This window comes from Lampris incognitus, chromosome 8, assembly GCF_029633865.1.
Source record: "Lampris incognitus isolate fLamInc1 chromosome 8, fLamInc1.hap2, whole genome shotgun sequence".
Lineage (NCBI taxonomy): Eukaryota > Metazoa > Chordata > Actinopteri > Lampriformes > Lampridae > Lampris > Lampris incognitus.
In genome coordinates, this window is record NC_079218.1 from 54,280,598 (window position 1) to 54,308,567 (window position 27,970).

Sequence of the window (27,970 nt, forward strand, 5' to 3'; positions counted from 1 at the left end):
TGGTCACCAGTTGACAGACACCAGCTGTCAACATTTAAACTGAAATGGCATTTTGATGGACCGTCTTGTTAATTGTTGTGCTTTGTTGTTTTGTTCTCTGTGTTTGTTTTTAGTGGTATGGTTTTTAGAGCATTGTTGGATGTGTATTTTTATCTTCTCTGTTGCACTGTTGTGGGTTGGGAGAAATGCATTTTGTTTTTATTTATGTGTGTAGCTACATAATGAAATGACAAACTAAATCTTGAATCTTGTGCCGGGGGACCCTATTCTTGGGGTGGACCAGTTTCTGGCGCAGTGTGTTTTGGGGTTTGAAAGCAATTGAGATGCGGTGTTCGGAAAATACACATCTCAACTGTCCTGCCACCCCCGCCACATACAGAATCACCCCTGGTTTACGTTTAGACAGCCGCTGTCATCCTACTCTCTTCGAGACTGTTTCATTTCAAAATCTTTGTAATGAACTTTTAACAAAACTTCCTGGGGTTGGGCAAACAGATTCCACATAGTTATACAACATACATCATAGTAATATGATATAGAAATAACAACAATGATAATAATGACAATAATGAAATGAAACAACTTCACCCCCCCCCTTTATTATCTAGAATAGATATGTGGCACAATGTGTAAAAATAAAGAAGTAAAACTAAAGATTGAGCTTAAAGAATCCATTAGGTCAGGTGTTATTTTTTGTGTCAAGGGCAGATTAAAGCGTGCATGCCATTCTGTGTCGTTTGGGAACTATGAAAGTATGTCAGAAATGGTCCCCAGGTCTTCTAGAATTATTTTTCAGAGCCACTGACTGAGACGCGTCTCATCTCCGAGGTAAGGCAGGGGCGTTATGAAGATGGAGGCACAAATCCACATTTGCGGCGGCCTCACCCAGTACCGTCCATGCAGTGTCTTTGTCCACATCTGCATTTAAGTTTTGTCTTCGTTTGATGGCTGGGAGAGCTGGCGCTGGATCGGCTGGGGGAGCTTGGTCTGCTTCGTCTGGTGGTCCCGGGGACCATGGCCCCTGCCTGGAGCTGTGCGCAAGGAGGAAATGCTGAGGGTGGTCGGACAGGATGCGGAAGTGGGGCAGGCTAGACTAACTGCTAGCCCATCAGACTGGCGGTTCCGACAGTCATCCTGGCTGGCGTTTGTTCCCTTGGACAGTGATTTTTTTTTTTTTTTTTAGTTTGGATATGTGTGTCAGTTTGGATGTATGTGTTTGTTTGGATGTGTGTGTTCTTGTAGTTTTTGGATGTGTTTTTGTCTTTGTGTTGCACTGCTGTGGGCTGGGGGGAAACGGCGTTTTGTTTCATTTCATGTACCCAAGTGCATGAAATAAAATGACAAAGTGTTGCTGATTCCTGATTATGTCCTGAAGCCACTGACTAGTTGTGGGCGGGACAGCATCCTTCTGTCTGAGCAAAACTGTGTGTCTGGCCAAGAGTGAAGCAAAATCAACAATATGGTGCTCTGAAGTGCACTCTATTTAAATGTAACCATAGCAACAACTTTCACCTGCGTACTCTGCAACCGAAATGCAGAGAAATGCATGACCGCAGTAGATTTGGATGTTAGACGTGATAAAGTGGGATTTGTAAACCCTGGAAATGAAATAGATATAGGCCATCACTCTCAAAGCATGGTAAATACCCAGCATGGCGTGGGTGTGTGTGAGAAGGCAGGTTGTGTAGCCCTGTGTTGATGTAGTATGTAGTCACCAGAAGATAAACCCCCCCCCTTTTTCCCCCCAATTATATTTGGCCAATTACCCCACTCTTCTGAGCCGTCCCGGTCTCTGCTCCACCCCGGGAGAGCTGCAGACTACAACATGCCTCCTCCAATACATGTGGAGTCACCAGCCACTTCTTTTCACCTGACAGTGAGGCGTTTCACCAGGGGTACATAGTGCGTGGGAGGATCACGCTACCCCCCCCCCCCAGTTCCCCGTCCCCCCCGAAGATGCTCCCCAACCAACCAGAGGAGGTGCTAGTGCAGCGAACAGGACACACACCCACATCCAGCTTCCCACCTGCAGACAGGGCCAATTGTGTCTATAGGGACGCCCGACAAAGCCGGAGGCAACACGGGGATTTGAGCCGGCGAGCTTCGTGTTGGTGGTAAACACTTTTCATAGTACTCACCTTGAATGTAGTTTTCTTTCATTGAACGTTGCATCCTAATTTAAATCTCCGATGTCGGAATCTCGCACTTAATTTAGTCACCATGGCAACCCCAGGTTTACACAAGTCATGCTCCCTGAGTAGCCTGTTAGTGCGCTCAAAATCCAGGTGTTGGTTTGTGAAGCTTGGAGTAGCAGAAGAGATGGGATTATTTTAAATTTAAGGGGAAAACAGGATTTTGTTTTCCCGGTGTGAGGACTAGGATGTGTGTTGTGGGAGAAGGGTTCTTTGTCTCACATTGGATGTGTGAAAGTTGGCAGCTCTGTGTATGTAGGCATGCTGCTGCAGGCAGCTGCTGGTGTACTCTGACACGTGCAGCGCCTTGAACAAGTATTTCCCCTTCCCAATTCCTTCTACTTTTGCTTATTTGTCACACATTATTGTTTCAGATTTTCATACAAAATGTAATATAAGACAAAGAAATCCCGCGTAAACACAAAATCTGTTTTTAAATAATTTTTTTTTAAGGAAAAAGGTTATCCAACACCAATGTACCCCATGTGATATAGTGTCTCCATAGTTAATCAATCAGCCAGTTAACCAAATGTAATTGATCATTGGATTCGGTTGCAGCCGATACACCCAGGTTTGATTACTGCAGCCCTGTTGATCACAAATATGACATGTTTAGTAACTGTTATTGTTATTATTGTTATTATTATTATATTCATCAGTGTGATACTGATCCTAAACATGACTTTTATAGTACTGATTATTATGATTATTATTATGATTATGATTATTATTGTTATTATTGTAGTTAGTTATCAGTGTGATACAAGCTACCAGGTCTCAACAAGCAGCACAGTATGCTGCGATCAAAAGAAATTCTGGTGAGATGAGGAAAGTGTATATGAAATTGTGTATGAATTCATGTGTACATAATCTATGTAGGTCTGTAGTGTTTTTTTTTTTTTTTTACGGGGGGTGTCCTTTTTCCTTGTGGCCCTTGTGTTAAGGCAGAGAGAGCCAGACCACAATAATTTCAATTGCAATGTGTTCTAAATACATACGACAATAAAGTTGAATTTGAACATGAAGTGCAACCACGTTTCACCCATGTTGACATCCTTTCAGCGGGCTACATTTTCAAATAAGATAAGAATTTAAGATTGTTCTGTCTACTTTAAGAGCAATGAAAGGGTTTCATCTTGCTTGCTGTTCAATTTGTTGACTGACAGCCCTTTGTTTTTGACTTTTTCATGTACTTGTGTGTTGTGCAGGGCTTTGGTCAACAATAGTTGCTTTACATGTGCTACACAAGTAGTTGAATTGATTTGACTATCATAATATTCTCTTCTTCAGGGGAAAACATTCCATTATAATATTCTCTTCTTTAGAAGAATACATTCCATTATAATAGTCTCTTCTTTAGAGGAATACATTCCATTATAATATTCTCTTCGTTAGAGGAATACATTCCATTATAATATTCTCTTCTTTAGAGGAATACATTCCATTATAATAGTCTCTTCTTTAGAGGAATACATTCCATTATAATAGTCTCTTCTTTAGAGGAATACATTCCATTATAATATTCTCTTCTTTAGAAGAATACATTCCATTATAATAGTCTCTTCTTTAGAGGAATACATTCCATTATAATATTCTCTTCGTTAGAGGAATACATTCCATTATAATAGTCTCTTCTTTAGAGGAATACATTCCATTATAATATTCACTTCTTTAGAGGAATACATTCCATTATAATATTCTCTTCTTTAGAGGAATACATTCCATTATAATATTCTCTTCTTTAGAGGAATACATTCCATTATAATATTCTCTTCGTTAGAGGAATATATTCCATTATAATATTCTCTTCGTTAGAGGAATACATTCCATTATAATATTCTCTTCTTTAGAGGAATACATTCCATTATAATATTCTCCTCTTTAGAGGAATACATTCCATTATAATATTCTCTTCTTTAGAGGAATACGTTCCATTATAATATTCTCTTCTTTAGAGGAATACATTCCATTACAATATTCTTTTCTTTAGAGGAATACATTCCATTATAATATTCTCTTCTTTAGGGGAAAACATTCCATTATAATATTCTCTTCGTTAGAGGAGTACATTCCATTATAATATTCTCTTCGTTAGAGGAATACATTCCATTATAATATTCTCTTCTTTAGAGGAATACGTTCCATTATAATATTCTCTTCGTTAGAGGAATACGTTCCATTATAATATTCTCTTCGTTAGAAGAATACATTCCATTATAATATTCGCTTCTTTAGAGGAATACATTCCATTATAATATTCTCTTCGTTAGAGGAATACATTCCATTATAATAGTCTCTTCTTTAGAGGAATATATTCCATTATAATATTCTCTTCGTTAGAGGAATACATTCCATTATAATATTCACTTCTTTAGAGGAATACATTCCATTATAATATTCTCTTCTTTAGAGGAATACATTCCATTATAATATTCACTTCTTTAGAGGAATATGTTCCATTATAATATTCTCTTCTTTAGAGGAATACATTCCATTATAATATTCTCTTCTTTAGAAGAATACATTCCATTATAATATTCACTTCTTTAGAGGAATACATTCCATTATAATATTCTATGTGTATATGTCCTGGTTGCTGCACTAGTGCCTCCTCTGGTCAGTCGGGGTGCCTGTCCGGGGGGGGGGGACTGGGGGGAATAGTGTGATCTTCCCGTGTGCTACCTCCCCCTGGCGAAACCCTCACTGTCAGGTGAAAAGAAGCGGCTGGCAACTCCACATGTATCGGAGGAGGCGTGTGGTAATCTGCAGCCCTCCTCGGATCAGCAGAGGGGGTGGAGCAGCAACCAGGAGTCTCGGAAGAGTGGGGTAATTGGCCAAGTACAACTGGGGAGAAAAAAGGGGGGGGGGGAAACCCTAGTGACGCTGAATGCCATCAATGCAAGACTGCCAAATTTTGTGGTGACGGGTAAGGTGTACCTCTGACTATGTTGAACTTCCTTCATGAGACAGGCCTTTGACAACTCACCACAGATGTGCTTCGCCTCTTACGCTTTGTCTTAAAACATTCTTTTAAATTTTTATTTTCTCCTATTACATCTCAACATCAATCAGCTGCGTCAAAGTGAAACATATCGTAGTTTATTTTTTCACATCAAACATTAATTGAATGTTACATTTAGTCACATTTTGGTGTAAACATCAGCTAAGGTTATATTTGTAAGTCCGGCCTCTTTTGAGATGAATGTTTACATATATTTTACCAACTGTGGTTTATTTCTTAATCACTTGTAACATTTCATTAAGTTTAGATGTAGACATATGGCACTTATTATAAAAAAGCATTCTGCATGTAGCATTTAATCTATTTCAACTAATCTAGATTTGTATGCTACACTAGTCAGAAATCTGTATTGCAGGCATACATTTAATACTGGTTTTGTGTCTACACCATGTAAAACACCATTCCTCCGTATAACTCACAGTGGGAAATGTAACCAATATACAGTTAAGAGGTAAAAGCACTACAGCTACTCATTCAAACAGTGTATTTTGTCCTTATATATATACGTAAATGCAGGAAATGAAACCATAGAGCAACAGAAGAGCGTGTGGCAGGTGGAGTGGGGTGGTGTTTTAGGCAGTTTTGAGCTAATTACACCGATGAGAGACTGGTGTGACCATACTCCACTCATCACAGTGTTGATCTTGAGTTAAAATGCACGTAAAGGAACACAAACAGCCTTTTTAGCCATCTATCTTAACACCCTGTCACTGAACTTTCGATGCAAAGAAGTATGTAACAACTGCTGTGATTTGTAACGAGACTATTTTGAAAATGCATCATGTAGAAAGAGGTGAAGGCATTCATAACACTGACCAGAACATTAACTAGACTGTTGCTATAGTTTCAGAAGTCGGAGGCTGACCTGGTGTACATTGAAAAAAGGTTGAAGCTGGAATTTGTGACCAACGCAACAGAAAATGGTTCTCATGCTGAGGTCAGTATCTTTATCTTTCAAATACAGTGATCATCTAAGTGCCAATCATTTATTAAAGGGGGTCGATTATACATGTAGTTTCACTTCATACATCTATTAAACGTGCAACATTTGGTTTTCAACATTGTCTTTGAAAAACTGTGGCACTTGTTTACTTAACATATGAGAATCCCATTTACACTTGAATTAATGTTACTGTTTTAACAGGGAAATCCAGCAACGTTGCTAGAGAACCTGGCTGAAATTAAGGCCAGGTATGCGGCCCTGTGTTCACAAGTGAAAGAAATGGCATCTGTACAGAAGGAGTCTATGGATTCTATCAGAACATACCTTGATGGCACTCTGCAAATGGTTCAACTCTTAAACGAGACTGCAGATACGAAGGTAATCAGGCCAATTCCCTCCATTGCAAATGGCTAACTAATACCAAAAATTGAAGTACCATTCTCTGACTGAAATAAATACAACTAACCACTTCTAACAACATTTATTTATTTACTTACTGACTGAAATATTACACAGGCTTTCCAAGATTATAAAAACACTAGATTTTATAACTAAGTTCTTGACCCTAGTCAAGAACTTGGATAAAGGAACATACCTTAATATTAATTTAGGAAATTATAGCATGAGCCCCCCCCCCCCAATTGTGTTAATGTAATTACATCGATGTAAATGTTTATGTAAGACTGTGCCACTGGCGCACCTAATTGCCTATTTAAGAAATGTCATTAACAAGCATCTTGTCTCACCATTTAATTTATTTCAAACAAATGTCAGTGCAACGTAACTTATTTTGGCTTTGGGACCATGCTGTTAGAGTTTATGAGCTCACAAAAATAATATTGTTCAGGAAAAGATGTGTGAGTATCTTTTATAATCCAGAAATTAGTGATGACTGTCAAGGGGATTGAATACTTTTGCAAGGCACTGTATGTTCTGCTCCTGCCCGGAACTGGCTCAGTTCTGGCGTTCCATCTTTGAGGCCTTGGCCGCTGTTTTACGTTTCCCACTTGAATCTTCTCTGAGTGCCATCTTTGGCAATTTCTTTTCACCTGACAGTGAGGAGTTTCGCCAGGGGGTGTAGCATGTGAGAGGATCATGCTATTTCCCCCAGTTCCCCCTCTCTCTGAACAGGCGCCCTGACCAACCAGAGGAGGCGCTAGTGCAGCAACCAGGACACATACCCACATCCGGCTTCCCATCTGCAGACACGGCCATTTGTGTCTGTAGGGACGCCTGACCAAGCCAGCGGTAACACGGGGTTTTGAATTGGCGATCCTCTTGTTGGTAGGCAATGGAATAGACTACTACGTCACCCGGATGCCTAGACAGAGGTTATTATTTTTGGTCCTTTCAGTGCTCCTCCAGTTCTGCTGCACTGAGATCACCAGTGAATCATTTTCTGACTCGAAACATTTGATCGACTTCTCCTTTACCTTCAAGACTCATACTCGAATACATAATGTTTGACGCTGTCACTACCCAATCACCCATGTGCTTGTGTTACTCACATCTGCAGCTGACTCAGATCAGGCAGTGACAGAGAGCAGGATTGCTTAAGCAAGCTAGAGAGTGAAGAGAGGGAGAGGCGGTAGCAAGAACAAAGGTTTTGAATAAGTGCAACCACAAGAGGTGCTTGATCATAAAGTCATAACTGTAGACAAAAAAATATTTTGTTGACAGGTCCAGTAGTATGCGAGATTACCTGTGGACAGATAAACACACAGACACACATGACCAAATGCAATATCCCCTCCAGGCTACAACTTTGTGAAGGTAAAATAAACTTAAAAAGTGCTAATGTTTAACATACTTTACAGGTGTAACAACAGGCACTGCAGCACTTCACTTGCTGAAAAAATAATCACTAGTTCTCATCATTTTGAATTACCGGAGTGTTTTGAGGTGGGGATATTGCTCGGGGAGGAGTACAGGGTGCGGTCTCACACATACACACGTCATATTTTTTCCCACCCTTATTCTTTGAAAACCCGCCCTACTCTGCCTCTGATTAGCTAGTGCTTCTTGCCTTTGTTGGTTAGATTGGTTAGGCTCTCCGAGGTCATCATTGGCTGTGACGCACTGCTGTGTCCTTCAGACTGCTGGTGAAGACATCTCTTCCACACTCCTCGTTACTTTGAACAGTTGACCCCAAGTATTTAACCTCAATCACCTTCGTCACCTCTACTCCTTCCATCATCGCCATTGCGCTGTCTTCCCTCTCATTCATGCATATATATTCCATCTTGCTCCTACTGACTTTCACTCTTCTTCTCTCCAGTGCATACCTCCACCTCTCCATGCTCTCCTTAACCTGCACCCTACTCTTGCTACAGATCACCATGTCATCTGTGAACATCATAGTCCACTGAGACTCCAGTCTGATCTTTTTCATCAACCTGTCCATCACTGCTGCAAACAAGAAAGGGCTAAGACCCGATCCTTGATGTAATCCCACCTCCACCTTGAACCCATCTGTCATTCCAACCGCACACCTCACCACTCCTCTCTCGGCACCCTGTCATATGCTTTCTCTAAATCCACAGAGACACAATGTACCTCCTTCTGACCTTCTCTATACTTCTCCATCAACATTCTCAAAACAAACATCACATCTGTGGTGCTCTTTTGTGGCATGAAACCATACTGCTGCTCGCTAACCATCACCTCTTCTTTTAACCTAGCTTTTATTACTCTTTCCCATATCTTCATGCTGTGGCTGATCAACTTTATACCGCTGTAGTTACTACAGTTCTGCACATCACCCTTGTTCTTGAAAATCAGTACCAGTATGCTTCTTCTCCGATCCTCAGGTATCCTTTCACTTTCCAAGATTGTGTTAAATGATCTAGTCAAAAACTCCACTATCAACCTGTAGACTTTTATGCTTACAGACTATTAACATAGTGTATAGCAGCCGTGGCTAACCATATGGCATGGAGAGCCATGTGTATGCAGGGTTTCATTCCAACCTGACTCCAGACCAGGTGATTTCACTGATACATTCTTCCTCTTTGGTTGAAGGGTTGCTAATCAGGGAAATCACCTGGTGTGGAATCTGGCCGGAATGAAAACCTGCATGCACATGGTTCTCCATGGCACATGGTTAGCCACCCCTGGTCTAGTATATGCATACTTAAAAAAAAACTACTCTACACGTGTGTCATTTTCTAGATCCCATGGTAAGCTTGTGTTAATAGGCTTACAATGATGACGGTAATGCCTTTATTTTGCAGCAAACTGAGTCTACATTACTCCATATTATTGAGGTCTGCAGGCAAATACTGTTGCCTTCTCCTGCTCAACTCAAAAGTCCAGACATGAGACCAAAGCAAAAAAATGTAAACAAGGTGCAGAAACCAAGTGAGGCTTGTTTGCCTCGAGGCTGCTGTTTGACACCACTGTGTAGTCTAGCTCTGAAGTAATTTCAGCTGCTTCACTTGGCCAGACCGAGCTCTATGCTGGTACTAACCAGTGCATTTTCAAATCCTAATTAATATAATGAGCCCAAAATCAGTAGGAAAACAATTGAGACCACTTGAAAAGTGAATATTTTACATTAGAGATCTTCTTCTTGGACAATTTCTCATGTCCACAACGATGTGATAGTAAGGAACATTTTGACTATAGTATTGAAGACCAGGTGGTGCAGTGGTTAGCGTGGTCACCTCAAAGCAAGAAAGGGTAGTCCAACCTTGGGGGTCGTCTCGGGTCATCCTCTGTGTGGAGTTTGCATGTTCTCCCCTTGTCTGCTTGGGTTTCCTCCCACAGTCCAAAGACATGTAGGTCAGGTGAATCGGCCATACTAAATTGCCCCTAGGTATGAATGTGTGTGTGTGTGTGTGTGTGTGTGTGTGTGTGTGTGTGTGTGTGTGTGTGTGTGTGTGTGTGTGTGTGTGTGAGAGAGAGAGAGAGAGATGGGCTGGTGGCCTGTCCAGGGTGTCTCCCTGCCTGCCGTCCAATGACTGCTGGGATAGGCATCAACATCCCCGCGACCCTGAGAGCAGGATAAGCGGTTCGGATAATGGATGGATGGATGGATAGATGTTGAGGACCAATAAGATTTAATATATACTGTGATAATTTCAAATATGAGAGGAACAGGGTGTTGTCCTTCTAGGTAAGATGAACTTTAAGGTAAACTTTGTTCTGTGTGCAGGTGTTGCCAGTAAGCGAGTTGGAACAGGAGGCAACGTCACTGCTTCGTTCATCTATTATTCAGAACACAACAAGAGACTGACAAAGCAAGTAAGTTTCCACCCACCCCGCACCCTCTTTTTTTATTTTTTCTAACTTTCTGGCAATATGGCATTCATGTTCATCAGGATTCAAGTGTTTTAATGATATGTAGTAGAGAATTTAAATTTTTGAGTTTGGGGAAAAAAATGTAAGTCCAAGTGTTTAATTCAAAGCATGAAGTTTTTACCAAGTGATGCACATAAAACGTTGCCACTTGCTGTGCATTGCTAACATGCTGGGTTTAGAATCATTATTCAGATATGAGCAACGTATTTACAATTATTCAAGTATCCTGCCTGGAATCCCTGGTACATCATGTAGGCCCACCCATCAGAGTGAATCCCTGGTACATAATGTAGGCCCACACATCAGTGTGAATCCCTGGTACATCATGTAGGCCCACCCATCAGAGTGAATCCCTGGTACATCATGTAGGCCTACCCATCAGAGTGAATCCCTGGTACATCATGTAGGCCCACCCATCAGTGTGAATCCCTGGTACATAATGTAGGCCTACCCATCAGAGTGAATCCCTGGTACATCATGTAGGCCTACCCATCAGAGTGAATCCCTGGTACATCATGTAGGCCCACCCATCAGAGTGAATCCCTGGTACATCATGTAGGCCCACCCATCAGAGTGAATCCCTGGTACATAATGTAGGCCCACCCATCAGAGTGAATCCCTGGTACATAATGTAGGCCTACCCATCAGAGTGAAGCTGCTTTTTTGGGTTCAATAAGAAAAAAATACTTTTGTAATTTTAAAGGGACGGTATGTGTGGAGTACCGCCAGAGCAAACGATTAGTCCAGTTCAGTAGAGGAACATGTGTGCCGGTTTTCTTTCCAATTCACCACTGCTAGGTCATCTCTAATGGGGTGGGGAACTTAGTAGAGATAATGGAGATGGTTCTCACAGAAGTTCCTGCATACATTTGTCCCTGCATACACCAGGGGCAAAGCAAACAGTCATTCACTGGCAGGCTAAACGAAATGAAGTTTATAATTTACAGTGCATTGCAAAAGTATTCAACCCCCTTGATGGTCATCACTAATTTCTGGATTATAAAAGATACTCAAACACGTATTCCTGAACACTATTCTTTTTGTGAACCCATAAGTTCTAACAGCATGTTCCTAAAGCCAATATAATTTGTTTTGCTGACTTTTTATTGATAAATGAAAAACTAAAATATAGTGCTTGCATAAATCAAATGGTGGAAGTTGAAGAAGGAAGACTGCTGTGTGGAGTTCAGGGAGGAGTTAAGACAGGCACTGGGTGGTAGTGAAGAGTTGCGGGATGGCTGGGCAACCACTGCAGAAATAGTGAGGGAGACAGCTAGGAAGGTACTAGGTGTGTCATCTGGACAGAGGAAGGAAGACAAGGAGACTTAGTGGTGGAGTGAGGAAGTACAGCAAATTATACAGAGGAAGAGGTTGGCAAAGAAGAAACAGGATAGTCAGAGAGATGAAGAAAGTAGACAGGAGTACAAGGAGATGCAGCATAAAGCAAAGAGGGGGGTGGCAAAGGCAAAGGAAAAGGCGTATGGTGAGTTGTATGAGAAGTGAGACACTAAGGAAGGAGAAAAGGACTTGTACCGATTGGCTAGACAGAGGGACTGAGCTGGGAAGGACGTGCAGCAGGTTAGGGCGATCAAGGATATAGATGGAAATGTGCTGATAAGCAAGTAGAGTGCGCTGAGAAGGTGGAAGGAGTACTTTGAGGGGCTGATGAATGAAGAAAATTAGAGAGAGAGAAGGTTGGATGAAGTGGGGATAAGTGAATCAGGGAGTGCTGTGGATTAGCAAGGAGGAAGTGAGGGCAGCTATGAAGAGTGGAAAGGCAGTTGGTCCTGATGACATACCTGTGGGGGCATTGAGATGTTTAGGAGAGATGGCAGTGGAGTTTTTAACTAGATTGTTTAACACAATCTTGGAAAGTGAGAGGATGCCTGAGGAGTGGAAAAGAAACATACTGGTACCGATTTTCAAGAACAAGGGCAATGTGCAGAACTGTAGCAACTACAGAGGTATAAGGTTGATTAGCCACAGTATGAAGATATGGGAAAGTGTAACAGAAGCGAGGTTAAGAGGAGAGGTGATAATTAGCGAGCAGCAGTATGGTTTCATGCCACGAAAGAGCACCACAGATGTGATGTTTGCTTTGAGAATGTTGATGGAGAAGTATAGAGGTCAGAAGAGGTTACACTGTGTCTTAGTGAATTTAGAGAAAGCATACGACAGGGTGCTGAGAGAGGAGGTGTGGTTTTGTATGAGGAAGTTGGGAGTTGCAGAGAAGTATGTAGGAGTGGTGCAGGATATGTATGAGGGCAGTGTGACGGTGGTGAGGTGTGCGGTTGGAATGACAGATGGGTTCAAGGTGGAGGTGGGATTACATCAAGTATCGTCTCTGAGCCCTTTCTTGTTTGCAATGGTGATGGACAGGTTGATGGACGAGATCAGGCAGGAGTCTCCGTGGACTATTATGTTTGCGGATGACATTGTGATCTGTAGTGAGAGTAGGTTGCAGGTGGAGGAGAGGTGGAGGTATGCACTGGAGAGAAGAGGAATAAAAGTCAGTAGGAGCAAGATGGAATATCAATGCGTGAATGAGAGGGAGGACAGTGGAACGGTGAGAATGCAAGGAGTAGAGGTGACGAAGGCATATGAGTTTAAATACTGGGGTCAACTGTCCAAAGTAATGGAGAGTGCAGAACAGAGGTGAAGAAGAGAGTACAGGCAGGGTGGAGTGGGTGGAGAAGAGTGTCAGGAGTGATTTGTGACAGAAGGGTACCAGCAAGAGTTAAAGGGAAGGTTTACAAGATGGTTGTGAGACCAACTATGTTATATGGCTTGGAGACAGTGGCACTGATGAAAAGACAGGAGGTGGAGCTGGAGGTGGCAGAGTTGAAGATGCTAAGATTTTCATCGGGAGTGACAAAGAAGGACGATTATATTAGAGGGACAGCTCAGGTTTGACGGTTTGGAGACAATGCAAGAGAGGCAAGATTGAGATGGTTTGGACAGTGGGGAGGAGAGATGCTGGGTATATTGGGAGAAGGATGCTGAATATGGAGCTGCCAGGGAAGAGGAAAAGAGGAAGGCCAAAGAGGAGGTTTATGGATGTGGTGAGGGAGGACATGCAGGTGGCTGTTGTGATATAGGAAGATGCAGAGGACAGGAAGAGATGGAAATGGATGATCCGCTGTGCCGACCCTTAACGGGAGCAGCCGATAGTGGTAGTAGTAGATAGTGCTTGCATAAGTATTCAACCCCTTCAAGTTTACACAAATGACAAAGTACTCCTAAAACAAACTCAGGTAAACACAATTGGACATAATTAGTGTGCACTTGTAAGATATTAAAGTAATGGTCTTGTTTGTGGGTATAAAGCACTCTGTGTAACATTCATAAACCGGGCGCGAACTCCACCAGAAAATGAAGACAAAGGAGCATAATGCTGAAGTAAGAGACAAAGTGATTAAAATGCAGAAGACGGGAAAGGGACACAAAACAATATCCAAGTGTTTGGATGTCCCACAGAACACTGTTGGATCCATTGTCAGAAAGTGGAAGCTGTATCACACCACCCTGGCGCTTTGGTGGACAGACTGTCCGTCAAAGCTAAGTGTCCGAGCAAGACGTGGGCTGATGAGGAAAGCCACAGATGATCCTGCAGTCACTTTGAAGGAGCTCCAGAGGTCAGTGGCTGAAACTGGAGTAAATGTGCATGAGTCAACCATATCACGAGCTCTCCATAAACCTGGCCTGTATTGGGAGGGTGGCAAGAAGGAAGCCATTGCTCAAAGCTATGCATATAAAAGCACGCTTGGAGTTTGCTACCAAGCATGAGCGAGACCCAGTTAGGATGTGGGTAAAAGTTTTGTGGTCAGATGGTATGAAAGTTGAGCTTTGTGGCCAAAACTCAAAGTGGTTATGTGTGGCACAAACCTAACACTGCTCATGTCCTAAAAACACCCTCCCTACAGTGAAGCCTGTGGCGGTAGCTGCAGCATAATGCTATGGGGTTGCTTTTCATCTGCAGACACTAGGAACCTTGTTCAAATTGAGGGAAGCTCGGATAGAGCTAAATACAGGGAAATATTGGAAGAAAACCTGCTGCAGTCTGCCATAAAACTGAAGCTTGGGAGAAGGTTCCCCTTCCAGCAGGACCATGATCCTAAGCACAAGGCTAAAGCAACAATGGCATGGCTCAGCAACAAAAAGGTGAATGTTTTGGAGTGGCCAAGTCAAGTCTGGACCTCAACCCCATTGAAAATCTGTGGCACAGACTGGAAGTCGCAGTCCTGAGGCGACAACCCCCCAACCTGCAAGACTTGTACAAATTCTGCCAAGAAGAATGGGCAAATTACTCCAGAAGAACGTGCAAAGCTTGGACATACTTAGCCAAAGAGAATCATACACATATTGTGGCTTTGGGAACATGCTGTTAGAGCTTATGGGTTCACCAAAATAATATTGTTCAGGAACAGAGGTGTGAGTATCTTTTATAATACAGAAATTAGTGATGACTGTCAAGGGGGTTGAATACTTTTGCAAGGCACTGTACATGGGAAAATACTGCTGAGGTGAAAGAGTATGTACATCACAAGTTTATTTACACACGCATGCACACACACACTTTTTCTTTCACGACAACACTGTCTAGTAAAGTCTGTCTGCATTCTGTGAACCAGGGCCAGTACTGAAGGACTACGGTGTGAATATGTGAACAGTTTCACCCCTTGTTTCAAAGAAAATCTGCGTAAATGGTCCTTCACATGGTCACATGGTCCTTCATATGGTCCCCCACGTGGTCACATGGTCCTTCATATGGTCCCCCACGTGGTCACATGGTCCTTCATATGGTTCTCCACGTGGTCACATGGTCCTTCACATGGTCCTCCACATGGTCACATGGTCCTTCACATGGTTGAATACCATTGACACGTGGTTGAATATAATTTCTATTGAGAACTTTCTTAGATGTATTCTTTTCACACAACATGACCTGGTGAAGTAAACCATACTGTGTGTTTTTTTTTCTTCAATATAGATTATCAGGCAAAATGCATGTTTTTTGGTTGGAAAGTCTTTAATTGTTTATATATTACTGTGTACAAACCAAGTTAAGCAATATGCATATTGTAGTCTTCTTGTTAGCTTGGTAGCTGGGGGGCGGGGGGTGACGACATTCAGGCAACTACGGTGAAGTCCCACCCAGAAGTAGCCACTGTGTGTTTTCTATCCCTGTGGGTCTTACAATATCCATGCCATGAAATAATAAACCTATTAAATATGGTGACAGATGTGGTCAGACATATCGGCTCTTGTGTTTACAACACTCTTGATTTCAAAACTGTGGTTAGCCAAGGCTTTGTTAAAAACGATATTTACTTCTCATTTTCTAGGGTTTCCTGCAGTTTGCAGAAGATGAAGCAGTAGAAAGAAACTCCCGGCAAGGCTTCACTGAAGCCCCCGCAGAATTTCATCCTAGATGGAGACGAGAAAAGCAACGTTTGTCTGTTCCTACGATGGCCAAATACAACCATGAGATCATGGAAACTGCAGTGACTTTGGCGTTGTGTAGTATATATTGCTGGTCATTGTCAACTCTCCCTCTTGCCTTTTATGGATTTGCAGCCCAAGTGTTCCTTAGTCTCCCATAAAACATGTTGCCCCTAGATCAAATTCAAACTGCCGTGTTGTGAAATATCAATACATTGACTATATGTGGTCAAAAGTGTAAAGTAAATACTTTCATTCTTTCATTCTCTCAGGACTTTGATTTTATCTCTTAAGCTTAGGTCAGACAGTTTTTATCCCTCACAGAGGACACCAGAGGAACAATGTGAACCTGATTTTATCAATTTTTAGAGCTTTGAATATCTTCATGGTAATTTTCAAGACTGTTGAATCGCAACTTTTGTGTTATTACTGCTCCGAAACGTTAATTCTGATAGGAGTGTTACCCGGGGTTACCTCTCCAGCTTCCAGGCCCCGAACCGTAGTTGGAAGCCTCTGGTGTCTTGCTGGCCTATTTAGCTTAGTCTGGCATGTAGCTGGTAACAAGTTCACGAAGAATCCGGACCGACTGTGCGGTGGAGAACGGGGCACTTTATTTCAGCACTGCAGTACAACTTAACACACAGCCTCCCTCTGCTGCATAAAAATCATCACTTGGTAACGGTGGCAACCGTCCTGTCTGTCGGCACACTGCTATCTCTGTGGCTGCGGCTAAAAACAGAACATACACACATGGCTGCATCTGCGTCACCCCCACAGTTTACCCACAAAGCCCCCTCCTTAAAGGGGCATGGCTCAGCTTGCAACACTACCCCCACGCTGGATGATGATTAAGCCTTAACATCACTCCAGCACCGACTTTGATAAGGGAAAAAATATACAAACATTATACAATAACCCACATTTCCCACAGTTCTTGAATGGGTCCTCCCCCAGCAGAGGGGTGATATCCATAATGTCTGTGCCTTCCTGTCACAGCTACACCTAAACTAGGCTTGTGCATTTTCAGTGTGCTTTTAAACCTTAACAGTGCTTAATGCAGCTTACAGCTTAGTGCCACTTACAAAAATACAATACTGGAACTTTTTTTCTTTTTTACTAGGGAGCTCCAGGTCGACTACCGTTACTCCCGGTGAGATCGGGGCGCATTCTGGCCCTCTCCCAGAACAGTGATCTCACCACTAACTAACGAACAGTTAAGTCTTTCAGTTCTTAACAATGCTCAGCGGCTAACCCAGTCACCAAACATGTCCGGGGCCCTGCGGACCCTCCGGGGTCTCTGAAGTGGGCTGAAGGTAGGAGGGAGACACTGGACGTGTCCCCCACCAGGATCCTGAGCCCCGGCCTCATCCAGCTGAGGCCAGGCAGGGCTGCCAGGAGGCTGGCTATGGCTTGGTGAAGCTGACGGTGAAGAATGAAGGCTAGGGCCCCCGCAGCAGTAACCTCAGTCTTTAACAGGGTGTCCCACAGGTGGAAGGGACCAATGTCAGCAGAGCTTTCATCTGCTGCTGGAGGGGGTACCTCCAGTGGTGCCCACTCGTCGGCACTTTAGAAGACCCAGCTTTTTATCAAGCGGAGTCCTGGAATGGTAAGGCTTGAGCTTGTCGTGATGGACCACTTTAGCTTTTGCCATTTTGCTCCTCTGGATACGGTAGACCAAGTCATTCAGCCGGCCCACGATGAAATTGGATCCATTCATGATTCCCTCCATCTTGACTAAAGCCCCAGTTCCAGCTGAAGAAAAGCAACCCCAAAGCATGATGCTGCCATCACCATGCTTCACCGTGGGTACGGTGTTCTTTTGGTGATGTGCTGTGTTGTTTTTGTGCCCAACATACCTTTTGGAATTATGGCCAATAAGTTCAACCTTGGTCTCATTAGACCATAACACATTTTTCCACTGGCTTTTGGGAGACTGGATGTATCTTTTTGCAAAATTTAGCCAGACTTGGATGTTCTGATTTGTTTTGTTTTGCTTTCTTTTTTTCGTGTGAAAAGGCTTCCGTCTTGCCACCCTACCCCATAGCCCAGACATGAAGAATACAGGAGATTGTGGTCACATGTAGGGAGCCTCCAGTACTTGCCAGAAATTCCTGCAGCTCCTTTAATGTCGGCACAGATGTAATTGCCACTCGCCACATTGGTCGTCCCTCCACTGTAGCTGCATTTGGCCAGCAGCTGCCTGAAGCCTTGGCTCCTTTCAGTGTAATGACTGACTGTTGAACATTTCACTAGTGACTTAATTGTGGCCCTCTAGTCTCCTCGATTCAGTAGCACCTCTCACTACCACAGCTAGGGGACTAGAGAGGCCTTACAAGATAGTGTAAGTTGATAAAAACATTTTAAAGCGAATACTTACTGTTCAGGTAAGGAGATAGGGGCAGATCAGGGGACGAGGCTTTGGTGTCTGGAGAGGCAGCAACAAGGGGGACAGACAGTCAGACAGACATAATTACACATGCAAGATGGTGGACAAGCAAGAGGCTGAGAGATGGTGGGTGGGCAGGGGGTGGGGTCGTTCAGGTGTGGGGTTGGATGGGGTTTAAATGGTCAGTTAATATGTATGAGGGGCACAGCAACAAATTGTCCTCCATGAGGTATTAGGAAAACCTTCCCTTCTACCAGTCCGATATTGCAGTGCTGTGTCATGTACAAGAAGCCATTTACTAAATGTACGCCAAATGTAGAGGAAGGTGTGGGGTATTCAAAGAGCGACTCTTGCTGGGCAAATGTTGAGTAGACGAGGTATACCTCCTCCTTCTCAACAATTATATTCCTGATCTTTTCTACTTTTCCCTGAATGTAGACATGGCTGTTGGCTTAGCCCAGTTTAAGGGTGAAGAGATCTGTTTTATATTGGGTGTACTGTTGTGCACACTGAAACAATGGTGGCAGAGGTCCAGATGTGTGCTCTCTCCTTACACCTAAACCTTCCACTCTCTGCATTTGTGCAGACGCTCTCTCCGAAAGCCTCCTCACAACCTGAGAGCAGGGAGATTCTGCTTTCCTGACGAGCCTCTTTAGCTTTTGCATAACATTTTCAAACTTGAAGGCACTGAAGGAGTCCAGGTTCCCATGCACCTTGACATCTTGTGCAAGGTGCACAAGGTTGTGCACATTATAGGAAAGGTACATCTCATCATACAGCTTCCCAAAGTGCTGAACAAACAACACAAGAGCATCATTCACATACTCTGTGTACTTCTCAAGCAGTGCCTTGTTTGACAGTATGAACACTGCAGTATGCAGGAAGTCTTTAAGGAGCAAAGGACCGGTATTCATGGGTACCAAATATGTCTCCTCCGAAATGCCCGCTGCCATATTTGTGTCCGAGTGACTTGACAGTTTTCTACTGTGACCGTCATTGCTGTCATGACCGCCAACACTACACATTTAAATGAGAGAGAAAGAGAGCGCTATTTGGGAAAAACATCAATTATTGGTAGCGATCCCTATTTATTACCTTCAGCTTTATTTTGTCCCTTAACTTCCACGAAGCATCTGCCCCAACTTACTTTTCCTGACATTTGTATTTACCTTGTACACAACCCATCCCCATACACCGGAGATAGCCTGAAGGCTTTCAAGAGTACCGATGCCTATCAATACGCAGTTGGAGGATGGGTGAACGACACAAAGATATGGCATTTGGCGACAAAACATATCTATTGGTTCACAGGACATGTAAGTCGCAGGAATACTACATTGTTACTGCCTCCACCTCCATAGCTTTTTAACCTCCGTACCAGAGATGAAAATGGTTGGTTTCACCCACTCCACCCTCTGCTGGCTCTGGCTCCTGCACCTTCTAAGTTGGACGCTGTAATTTGAATAAATGTTATGAGGCCCCTGACCTGCTGTTGCTGTTTTTTCTTTTGTCTTTATGGTCTGTAGTACGCATTCATCTGACATCACTGAACACATGCAAATACCGTAGATTGTGCAGAAACTAATTGTGTGTGTGTGTATATATATATATATGTACATATATAAAACATAGCATATATGCTAGATGGCAGACAACTTATGATTTCTAACCCCTACATAGTTATTCTTTTAAATGGTAGGAGACATTATGAAATGAATGATGTACTACTGGAGACGTTAAGGTTGCTTTTGTATTAAAAGTAAACTCTATTACTGTTGGTTTATTTAAAGCCAAATACAATAAGTCTACAGGTAAAGGTCACATTTATTACCTTGATGTACAAACCCCAATTCCAATGAAGTTGGGACTTTGTGTAAAACATGAATAAAAACAGAATATAATGATTTGCAAATCCTTTTCGACCTATATTCAAGTGACACTACAAAGACAAGATATTTAATGTTCAAACTGATAAAATTTATTGTTTTTTGCAAATATTCACTCATTTTGAATTTGATGCCTGCAACACGTTCCAAAGAAGCTGGGACAGGGACAACAAAAGACTGGGAAAGTTGAGGAATGCTCAAAAAACACCTGTCTGGAACATTCCACAGGTGAACTGGAAACAGGGGAGTGTCATGATTGGGTATAAAAGGAGCATCCCCGAAAGGCTCAGTCGTTCAAAAACAAGGATGGGGCGAGGTTCACCACTTTGTGAACAACTGCGTGAGCAACTAGTCCAACAGTTTAAGAACAACGTTTCTCAACATACAACTGCAAGGAATTTAGGGATTTCATCATCTACAGTCCATAATATCATCAAAAGATTCAGAGAATCCGGAGAAATCTCTGCACGTAAGCGGCAAGGCCGAAAACCAACATTGAATGCCTGTGACCTTCGACCCCTCAGGCGGCACTGCATTAAAAACCGACATCATTGTGTAAAGGATATTACCACGTGGGCTCAGGAACACTTGGGAAAACCATCGTCAGTTAACACAGTTCGTCGCTACATCTACAAGTGCAAGTTAAAATTCTACCATGCAAAGCCAAAGCCAGATATCAACACCACCCAGAAACGCCGCCGGCTTCTCTGGGCCCAAGCTCATCTGAGATGGACTGATGCAAAGTGGAAAAGTGTGCGGTGGTCTGACGAGTCCACATTTCACATTGTGTTTTGGAAATCATGGACGTCGTGTCCTCCGGGCTAAAGAGGAAAAGGACCATCCAGATTGTTATCAGTGCAAAGTCCAAAAGCCAGCATCTGTGATGGTATGGGGGTGTGTTAGTGCCCATGGCATCATGGGTAACTTGCACATCTGTGAAGGCACCATTAATGCTGAAAGGTACATACAGGTTTTGGAGCAACATATGCTGCCATCCAAGCGACGTCTTTTTCAGGGACGTCCCTGCTTATTTCAGCAAGACAATGCCAAGCCACATTCTGCACGTGTTACAACAGCGTGGCTTCGTAGTAAAAGAGTGCAGGTACTAGACTGGCCTGCCTGCAGTCCAGACCTGCCTGCAGTCCAGACCTGCCTGCAGTCCAGACCTGTCTCCCATTGAAAATGTGTGGCGCATTATGAAGCGCAAAATACGACAACGGAGACCCTGGACCTACAAAGCTTCAACAATTAGTGTCCTCAGTTCCCAAATGCTTATTGAGTGTTGTTAAAAGGAAAGGTGATGTAACACAGTAGTAAACATGCCCCTGTCCTAGCTTGCAAAAAAAACAAAGTTGATTAGTTTGAACATTAAATATCTTGTCTTTGTAGTGTATTCAATTGAATATAGGTCAAAAAGGATTTGCAAATCATTGTATTCTGTTTTTATTTACGTTTTACACAACGTCCCAACTTCATTGGAATTGGGGTTTGTATCAGTTTTACATTTTACATGCAACTACTTCCTGTCTATTCTGCGGGGACCACAGATAGGCAAATATTATAAAGAGCACAGCAAACTTACCATCTTGTCAAGGGAGTTAGGTTGTCCTTGAGTGGCTCCTTGGCAGCGAGACAGTGGGATAGGATGGTGGTCTGAAGGATGGTGTACTTGTTCCTGACCAGGCCAGTGACTCTTTCCAAATGGATCCTGATGGCAGCCAGCTCCCTTGTTGCTTCTAGTTCCAGTGGATGCAGTTGCTGCTTGCCTTTGGTGAATGCTGTTATTTTCAACTGTGAACAATACAGGCCAACCGGATTGTTGACATTGAAGTCTCCATCTGCAAGAGTGACCGCCTGGTGACAATTTCTCAAGATATCCAGTTTTCTATGATGTGCTTGTCGCTTGTGCGTCCACCCCAGCCATTTGACACAAAGGATATAACACCCTGTGATGTTATTGATATCAGGTATTTTACAGTGATGTCATGCTTGTACTGAGAGTATGTCTGTGCACGAGCTCTCAAGTTCTTTGGCTTCTCTATAAATATTTCAAAACAGTCAATGATAGAAGTGCAGTTGCTATAGTTATCCCTGAAACAGATGGGCAGTCTGACCTGAATTTGTTCTTTTGATGGCCAAAATATAAGTGGTAACAGTCTAACATACATGACATTTAATGTACTATTAAATATTCTGGCAACACTTGTCTTAGACATACGAAATAAATGGACAAAAAAATATAGAGGTAAATTGAGCCTCATTCTCATCAGTGTTAACAAAAAGCTATGAAAGGGAGTCAGTCTTGGACTAGCTTTCAGAAATTTTGAAAGAAAACTAAAGACAACCATTAATTTACCATAGCTTGGAAGGCCTGTGAGTTCCCGTACCATTGCACCATTTCCTTTAAATACCTCTTCATTAAAAGAAAGCCGACCAACTTTGTGCTTTAGACTATGAACCTCTGCTCTAAGTCGAGCACACTCATTTGTTAATGTTTTGACTAGCTTTGAAGGCTGCATTTGGGCATGGCTCCATGATGCCTGGGCTATGAGTGGCTTGAGAGTAATTGTGCTCACAGTCTGCCTGTACTCCCATGGTGTTGTCGGTGTCATTGCTGGTGCTGGAAGGGGCCACAGTATCATGGTCAGTGTCACTGCTAGGGGCCAAAGTCTCAGTCCTTTTCTGTTTCATCTGCTGGGTGTGCTCAAACCTGCCGTTGGCACAGATGTTTTTCTGCCGCCGTCCAGCTGAAGTGTGTGCAAACAGGCTGGGTACATAATCGGGGCTCATGGGGTTGTCATTTTTTCTTCCTAAACAGACAGAGAGGCAAGAATGGTAGAATATTACATGTGTGCATACCATCAAGATATTGACCAACCTGAGCAAGGTAATTTCCTTTTCATCTTTTTCTCTCAGACATTTTTCTCTTATTCACCTTTATGCTGCAGGTAAGTACTGTAATGTATATTTAACAAGAAGGCTGATCTCAGCGCGCATCTGCTGATCGGCAATCCATTGCTTCTCAGTGAGGAGAAGCATCAAGGTAGAGAGGAACACTGGAGCAACCCTGGCAGTTGAAGTCTTTTTATTAAGGTGCAAGTGAAAGAAGGTGCTAAAAGGGAGCTAAGAGGTATAAATATTAATTAGCTAAGTTAAAGGCAAACGTAACTTACCGGTGAGTTGACTGCACAATCGGGAGTTAGGAGTTGCCTGCCAGTGGTCCCTTCTGATTGAAGCCAGCCATTTATTCCGCCAATCTAGCTCCTTTGGGATTGAATAAAAATGTAGTCCAGGCTTTCTTTAACGACTGTTATTACAGCCAACAGCACAACATATCCCGGGAATATTGTATGAACTTTTTTTTGTGTCTAGACACTCTAGAATCACAACTAGTCTACTATGGCAGTAGTGGTTGTGCAGCTGTGACCCGGACACACAAATAAAGCAGGAATTGGCAGAATAAAGCAGGAATTGGCAAAACTCAGAAGCTTTCCATCGGTCTACCTCCTTCAGGGATCTTGGCCTTCATGCAAACTCTACAGGCACACTTGTCCTGACGTTTAAGAGCTTCTCAGAGAGCATCTTCACCAGTAAACCTGAGAGCCTGCTAGCCAGTGGACCCTTGAGCCAGCTTCAGACTGGATGGACTCCAATTGCTGATTAAAGCTACAGTTGGTAACTTTTTTGTGTTTTATTTGGTAAAAATGCCATAATACCCTTTCAGCTATCAGTAATATTAGTGGTCTGAGAATAAATCAGGATCTCAGTGTTATCCCCTGCCACTGTATTCGGGAATCTGAAAATGCTACCGCTCCCGTAAGCTTTGACCAATCAGGGCCTCTCTCTGGCCTCTCCGCCCTGATAGGTTGAGCGGCTGTCCCTACTTCTTGTCAATCATGTTGCTGTCTGAGTTTCCTGAGCGTTCACGAGAAATCCACAGTGGCGAAAAAGGAAGCTCAGGCAGCGTTGGAATCGACTCCTAGCAAATTTTCAATTCCTCCATTGCCAACAACTGCAGATTCAAGCAACAAAAAAAAAGAAGAAGTAAAAGAACCGAAGACACTGGCACAAAAGCAGGCATCCAAGAAGGAGGTGGACCGCGAGCAAGGAATAAAACCCGAGTCAACCTCAGCGTGGCTTTTGAAAGATGGAGAGCACTTCGGGATTTCAGAAGTTTGAAGTATGACGCAGAGCTTGCTACCTTTCTTCTGGACAGGTAACCAGCGGAGTTATTTTACTATATTATATTATTATTATGTAGCCTAACGTATTGTAGCGAATTTGGGGGCGGGGGTGGGGGGTTGCTCGGGAACCGCCACGCGAACCCGGATCTCCCGCAGCACGGGCGACCACCTTAACCAGTCGAGTAAAGGGTCCGATCTATTTATCCGTGCACGCTACAGGATATATTTGATATTTGTCTGACTAAATAAAAGTGCCAAATAAAGCTAAGATTATATACCTGTGTCCACGAGGCCATGTGAATAGATGCAAACGAGTAGACCAACACAGCGTCATCACTTTGCATAACGTAAGTTAGCCAGGCGAGGAAGCTACCATAGTTTACAGGAGGTGAAAAATATAACTTAGTCCATAAACAACATGTAGATGATAACTGGCAGCGGATTTTCCTTTGAAGTGTATTGGCGCTGTGATTTTTAAAATAGTAATTATTACAGCAGTGTAAATGCCACGATCTCCTCTTTCCTTGAGCTGCGTTACACAGCCCCCCCCCCCTCTCTACACTACGTATGAGAGCTGTGAGCAACTCTATCCCTTCTGTTTTCCTGCTCCAACGTTACCGCGCTACCGCTCATGTTTAAAACCCTAAAATAATTAAATCCACGCACCTGTGTTTTGTTGTTGTTGTTTTGAACAGATTTTGAGTTATGAAGTCAAAATACTCACCTAATTGTGATATTAATCCACGTGTATCAGGCAGTCAGCGGGTCTCCAGTGAGCGCGTCCTCTGTCTCTCACTCCCCGCGAGATATCACGAATTGGACAGAGTTGCTCACAGCTCTCATACGTAGTATAGAGGGCTGTGTAACGCAGCTATCTTTCCTTGACTTTTCCTAATTATCTATGCTAAACGGCTGTCAGGTGTATCCACTGGCCAGCCATGCAGGACCCAGCGCAGCACCCGGGACAGAACTGGATCCTTCTGGGTAAGGGCGGCAATGTGTTTTGTATTCAGTGGGGCTTCAGGCGCTATTTCAGTAAGAGCCATGGGTGGAGGGGTCTCATGCATACCAGCGGGCAGTGGTAAGCGACTGAGGGCATCAGTATTTGCCAGCTGTTTGCCAGGGTGGAGGGGTCTCATGCATACCAGCGGGCAGTGGTAAGCGACTGAGGGCATCAGTATTTGCCAGCTGTTTGCCAGGGCGGTAGCACAATTCGTAATCGTAGGCCCCAAGAAGAACACTTCAGCGTAGCATGCATGGGGACAGGACAGGTGGCATGGGCTTAGAGTGGTGTAGCAGGCCCAAAAGAGGTTTGTGGTCAGTAAAAACCACAAAGTGGCGACCAGCAAGGTACTGGTGAAATTTTTTGACTGCAAAAATGACTGCCAAGGCCTCCTTATCTATTTGGGCATAATTTCTTTCAGTGGAGGATAGTGTCCTCGAGGCAAAGATGACTCCATATGGAAGAGCAGCGCCCCCAAGCCATAAGGCGAAGCGTCACAAACAACGGCTAATGGCTTTGTTTCATCATAGTGCGTGAGCACGCCATCAGCCTGAAGCAGTTGTTTTGCAGCAGTGTAAGTTTTTTCATGTGTGTTAGTCCACTGCCAGGGTGCAGACTGATCCAGGAGGCAGTGCAGTGGTTCTAAGATGGTAGTCTTGTTTGGCAAAAAACAGCTGTAAAAATTGAGTAGGCCTAGGAATAACCGAAACTCCGTTTTGTTCCGGGGTGAAGGCGCCTTCTGAATAGCCTCAACTTTCTCCATAGTCCATAGCGTCCATAGCACGCCATCCTAGTCCACACTAAAACCTAAAAATTCAACTTGGTCAGCAGCAAACACACTCTTCTCCTTCTGTAGCCGCAATCCTGCTTCTGCGAATCGTTCCAGCACTGCACGAAGACGTTCATTGTGCTATTAAGACATCATCCAGGTATGGTTGCACGCCTGGTATACCGGCGAGGAGTGTATCTATGAAACGCTGAAATATGGACACAGCTGTCGATACTCCAAACTGCAGGCGATGGGTGTTTATAGTGAGAAGCTCTGCAGCCTCGTCGTCCAGCACCAGCTGCTGGTAAGCTTGTTTGAGGTCCAATTTACTGAAAAGCACCCCCCTGCCAGTCTGGAAAACAGTTCAGCCACCGTAGGAATGGGGTATACATCAGGTTTCACAACTGTATTCACAGTGCAGCGATAGTCACCGCAAATTCTTAAGCTGCCATCCTTTTTAACTACTGGTACGATGGGTGTGGCCCACCTTGAGTGTCTCACGGGTTCAAAAATACCCTGAGCTACTAGCTTGTCAAGCTCCTCATCTAGCTTTGGCCGAAGGGCATTGGGCACCGAACGTGCTTTAAAAAACTTGGGTGATGCTGTCATATCAATATCAATAGCAATTGGAGGGGTTCGTGAAGCCCCGAGGTCCTGGAAGACTTCTGCATACTCCGTTAAGATGGACTCCACGGATTGTAAGCATACTTGGCGCACCCCCATTACAGAAATGCCCAGTGCCTCAAACCAGTCCCTGCCCAGTAGACTTGCCCCCTGACCTCGAACAATAATCAGTGGTAAGGTCTTGTGATTGCCTTGATACTGCACATCCACAAAAATCTTCCCATTAACTTGTAGTTCTGCTTGGGACCATTGTCTTTACTTGTGCAGTAAAGGCGGATGGTCAGGCCACAAGGTGTTGCAACTGCCCTCACTGATCAAGGAGCATGCGGCTCCAGAGTCCACCTCCATTACATGTGTTTTGTTATTCAGGATCACAGTGGCTTGATATGGCTTTTTTACGTGAGCATACAGCTGCCTGCCCATGGTGTGAATTTCATATTCCTCTTCTTGTTGCCTAATAGTGTGTGTGTGTTGTTCGGATTGAGGAACTGTGTCAGAAGAATCTGCTGATGCGACATCCCTGCTCTTTTTAAAACAAACACGAGAAATGTGCCCCCCTTTTTTGCAATAGTGGCATACAGCAGAGGTAAATGTGCCATGTTGTTGGTTGTGTGTGCCTCCACAACGAAAACATGGCTTTGCACCACCTTCTGCTACTGTTTGTTTCACTTTCAAAACGGTTTGACTTTGTGCAGTCTGATGATCTTCTGCTGACTGTGGTGGTCCCAGCTGGTTTGGTTGTAGTATTCGCACATTTAACGTGGCTGTTTCCGCTGCAAGGGCTTTCTCCTCTGCTGCTTTGAATGTGAGTTCCTTTTCAGCCAGCAGGCGGCGCTGCAGCGCTTCATCTAGCACCCCACAGACAATTCTGTCACGCAGCAAGGCTTCCAGTTGGTCACCAAAAGCGCAATGCACTGAGAGTTTACGGAGTTCAGCAATGTAGCTGGAGATTCCTTGGCCTTGTTTTTGTTTGCAATTGTGAAACTGAAAACGCTGAACAATTTGTGATGGAGGAGGGCTATAGTGGTGCTTCAAGGGCGATACTAAGTTTTCATAGGTGACGGACGTAGGAAGGACGGGAGCGACCACCCAACGTAGTGTAGAATACGTTGCAGCACCACAGACGCTAAGCAAAATAGCACGTTCTCCTCCCCATCTACTCCATTTGCCAGGAAAAAACATTCCAGTCTCTCAATATACTCCTCAATGGCATTGCC

The 27,970-nt window shown here is 43.6% G+C and overlaps 1 protein-coding gene and 1 pseudogene across 1 annotated transcript in view; one reads left to right on the forward strand and one right to left on the reverse strand.

The window, feature by feature from the left end:
• ska2 (spindle and kinetochore associated complex subunit 2) overlaps positions 1–16,161 on the forward strand; it is a 36,316-nt gene extending 20,155 nt beyond the window's left edge. The window contains exons 2-5 of the mRNA XM_056285002.1: positions 6,059–6,151; positions 6,359–6,535; positions 10,314–10,402; positions 15,805–16,161. Coding sequence (XP_056140977.1) covers positions 6,059–6,151; positions 6,359–6,535; positions 10,314–10,394 — 351 coding nt within the window. The 3' untranslated portion in view covers positions 10,395–10,402; positions 15,805–16,161. The remainder of the gene's footprint in view (positions 1–6,058; positions 6,152–6,358; positions 6,536–10,313; positions 10,403–15,804) is intronic.
• A 2,578-nt stretch (positions 16,162–18,739) lies between these two features.
• Positions 18,740–26,957, reverse strand: LOC130116452 (uncharacterized; annotated as a pseudogene).
• Between the last annotated feature and the right edge of the window lie 1,013 nt (positions 26,958–27,970).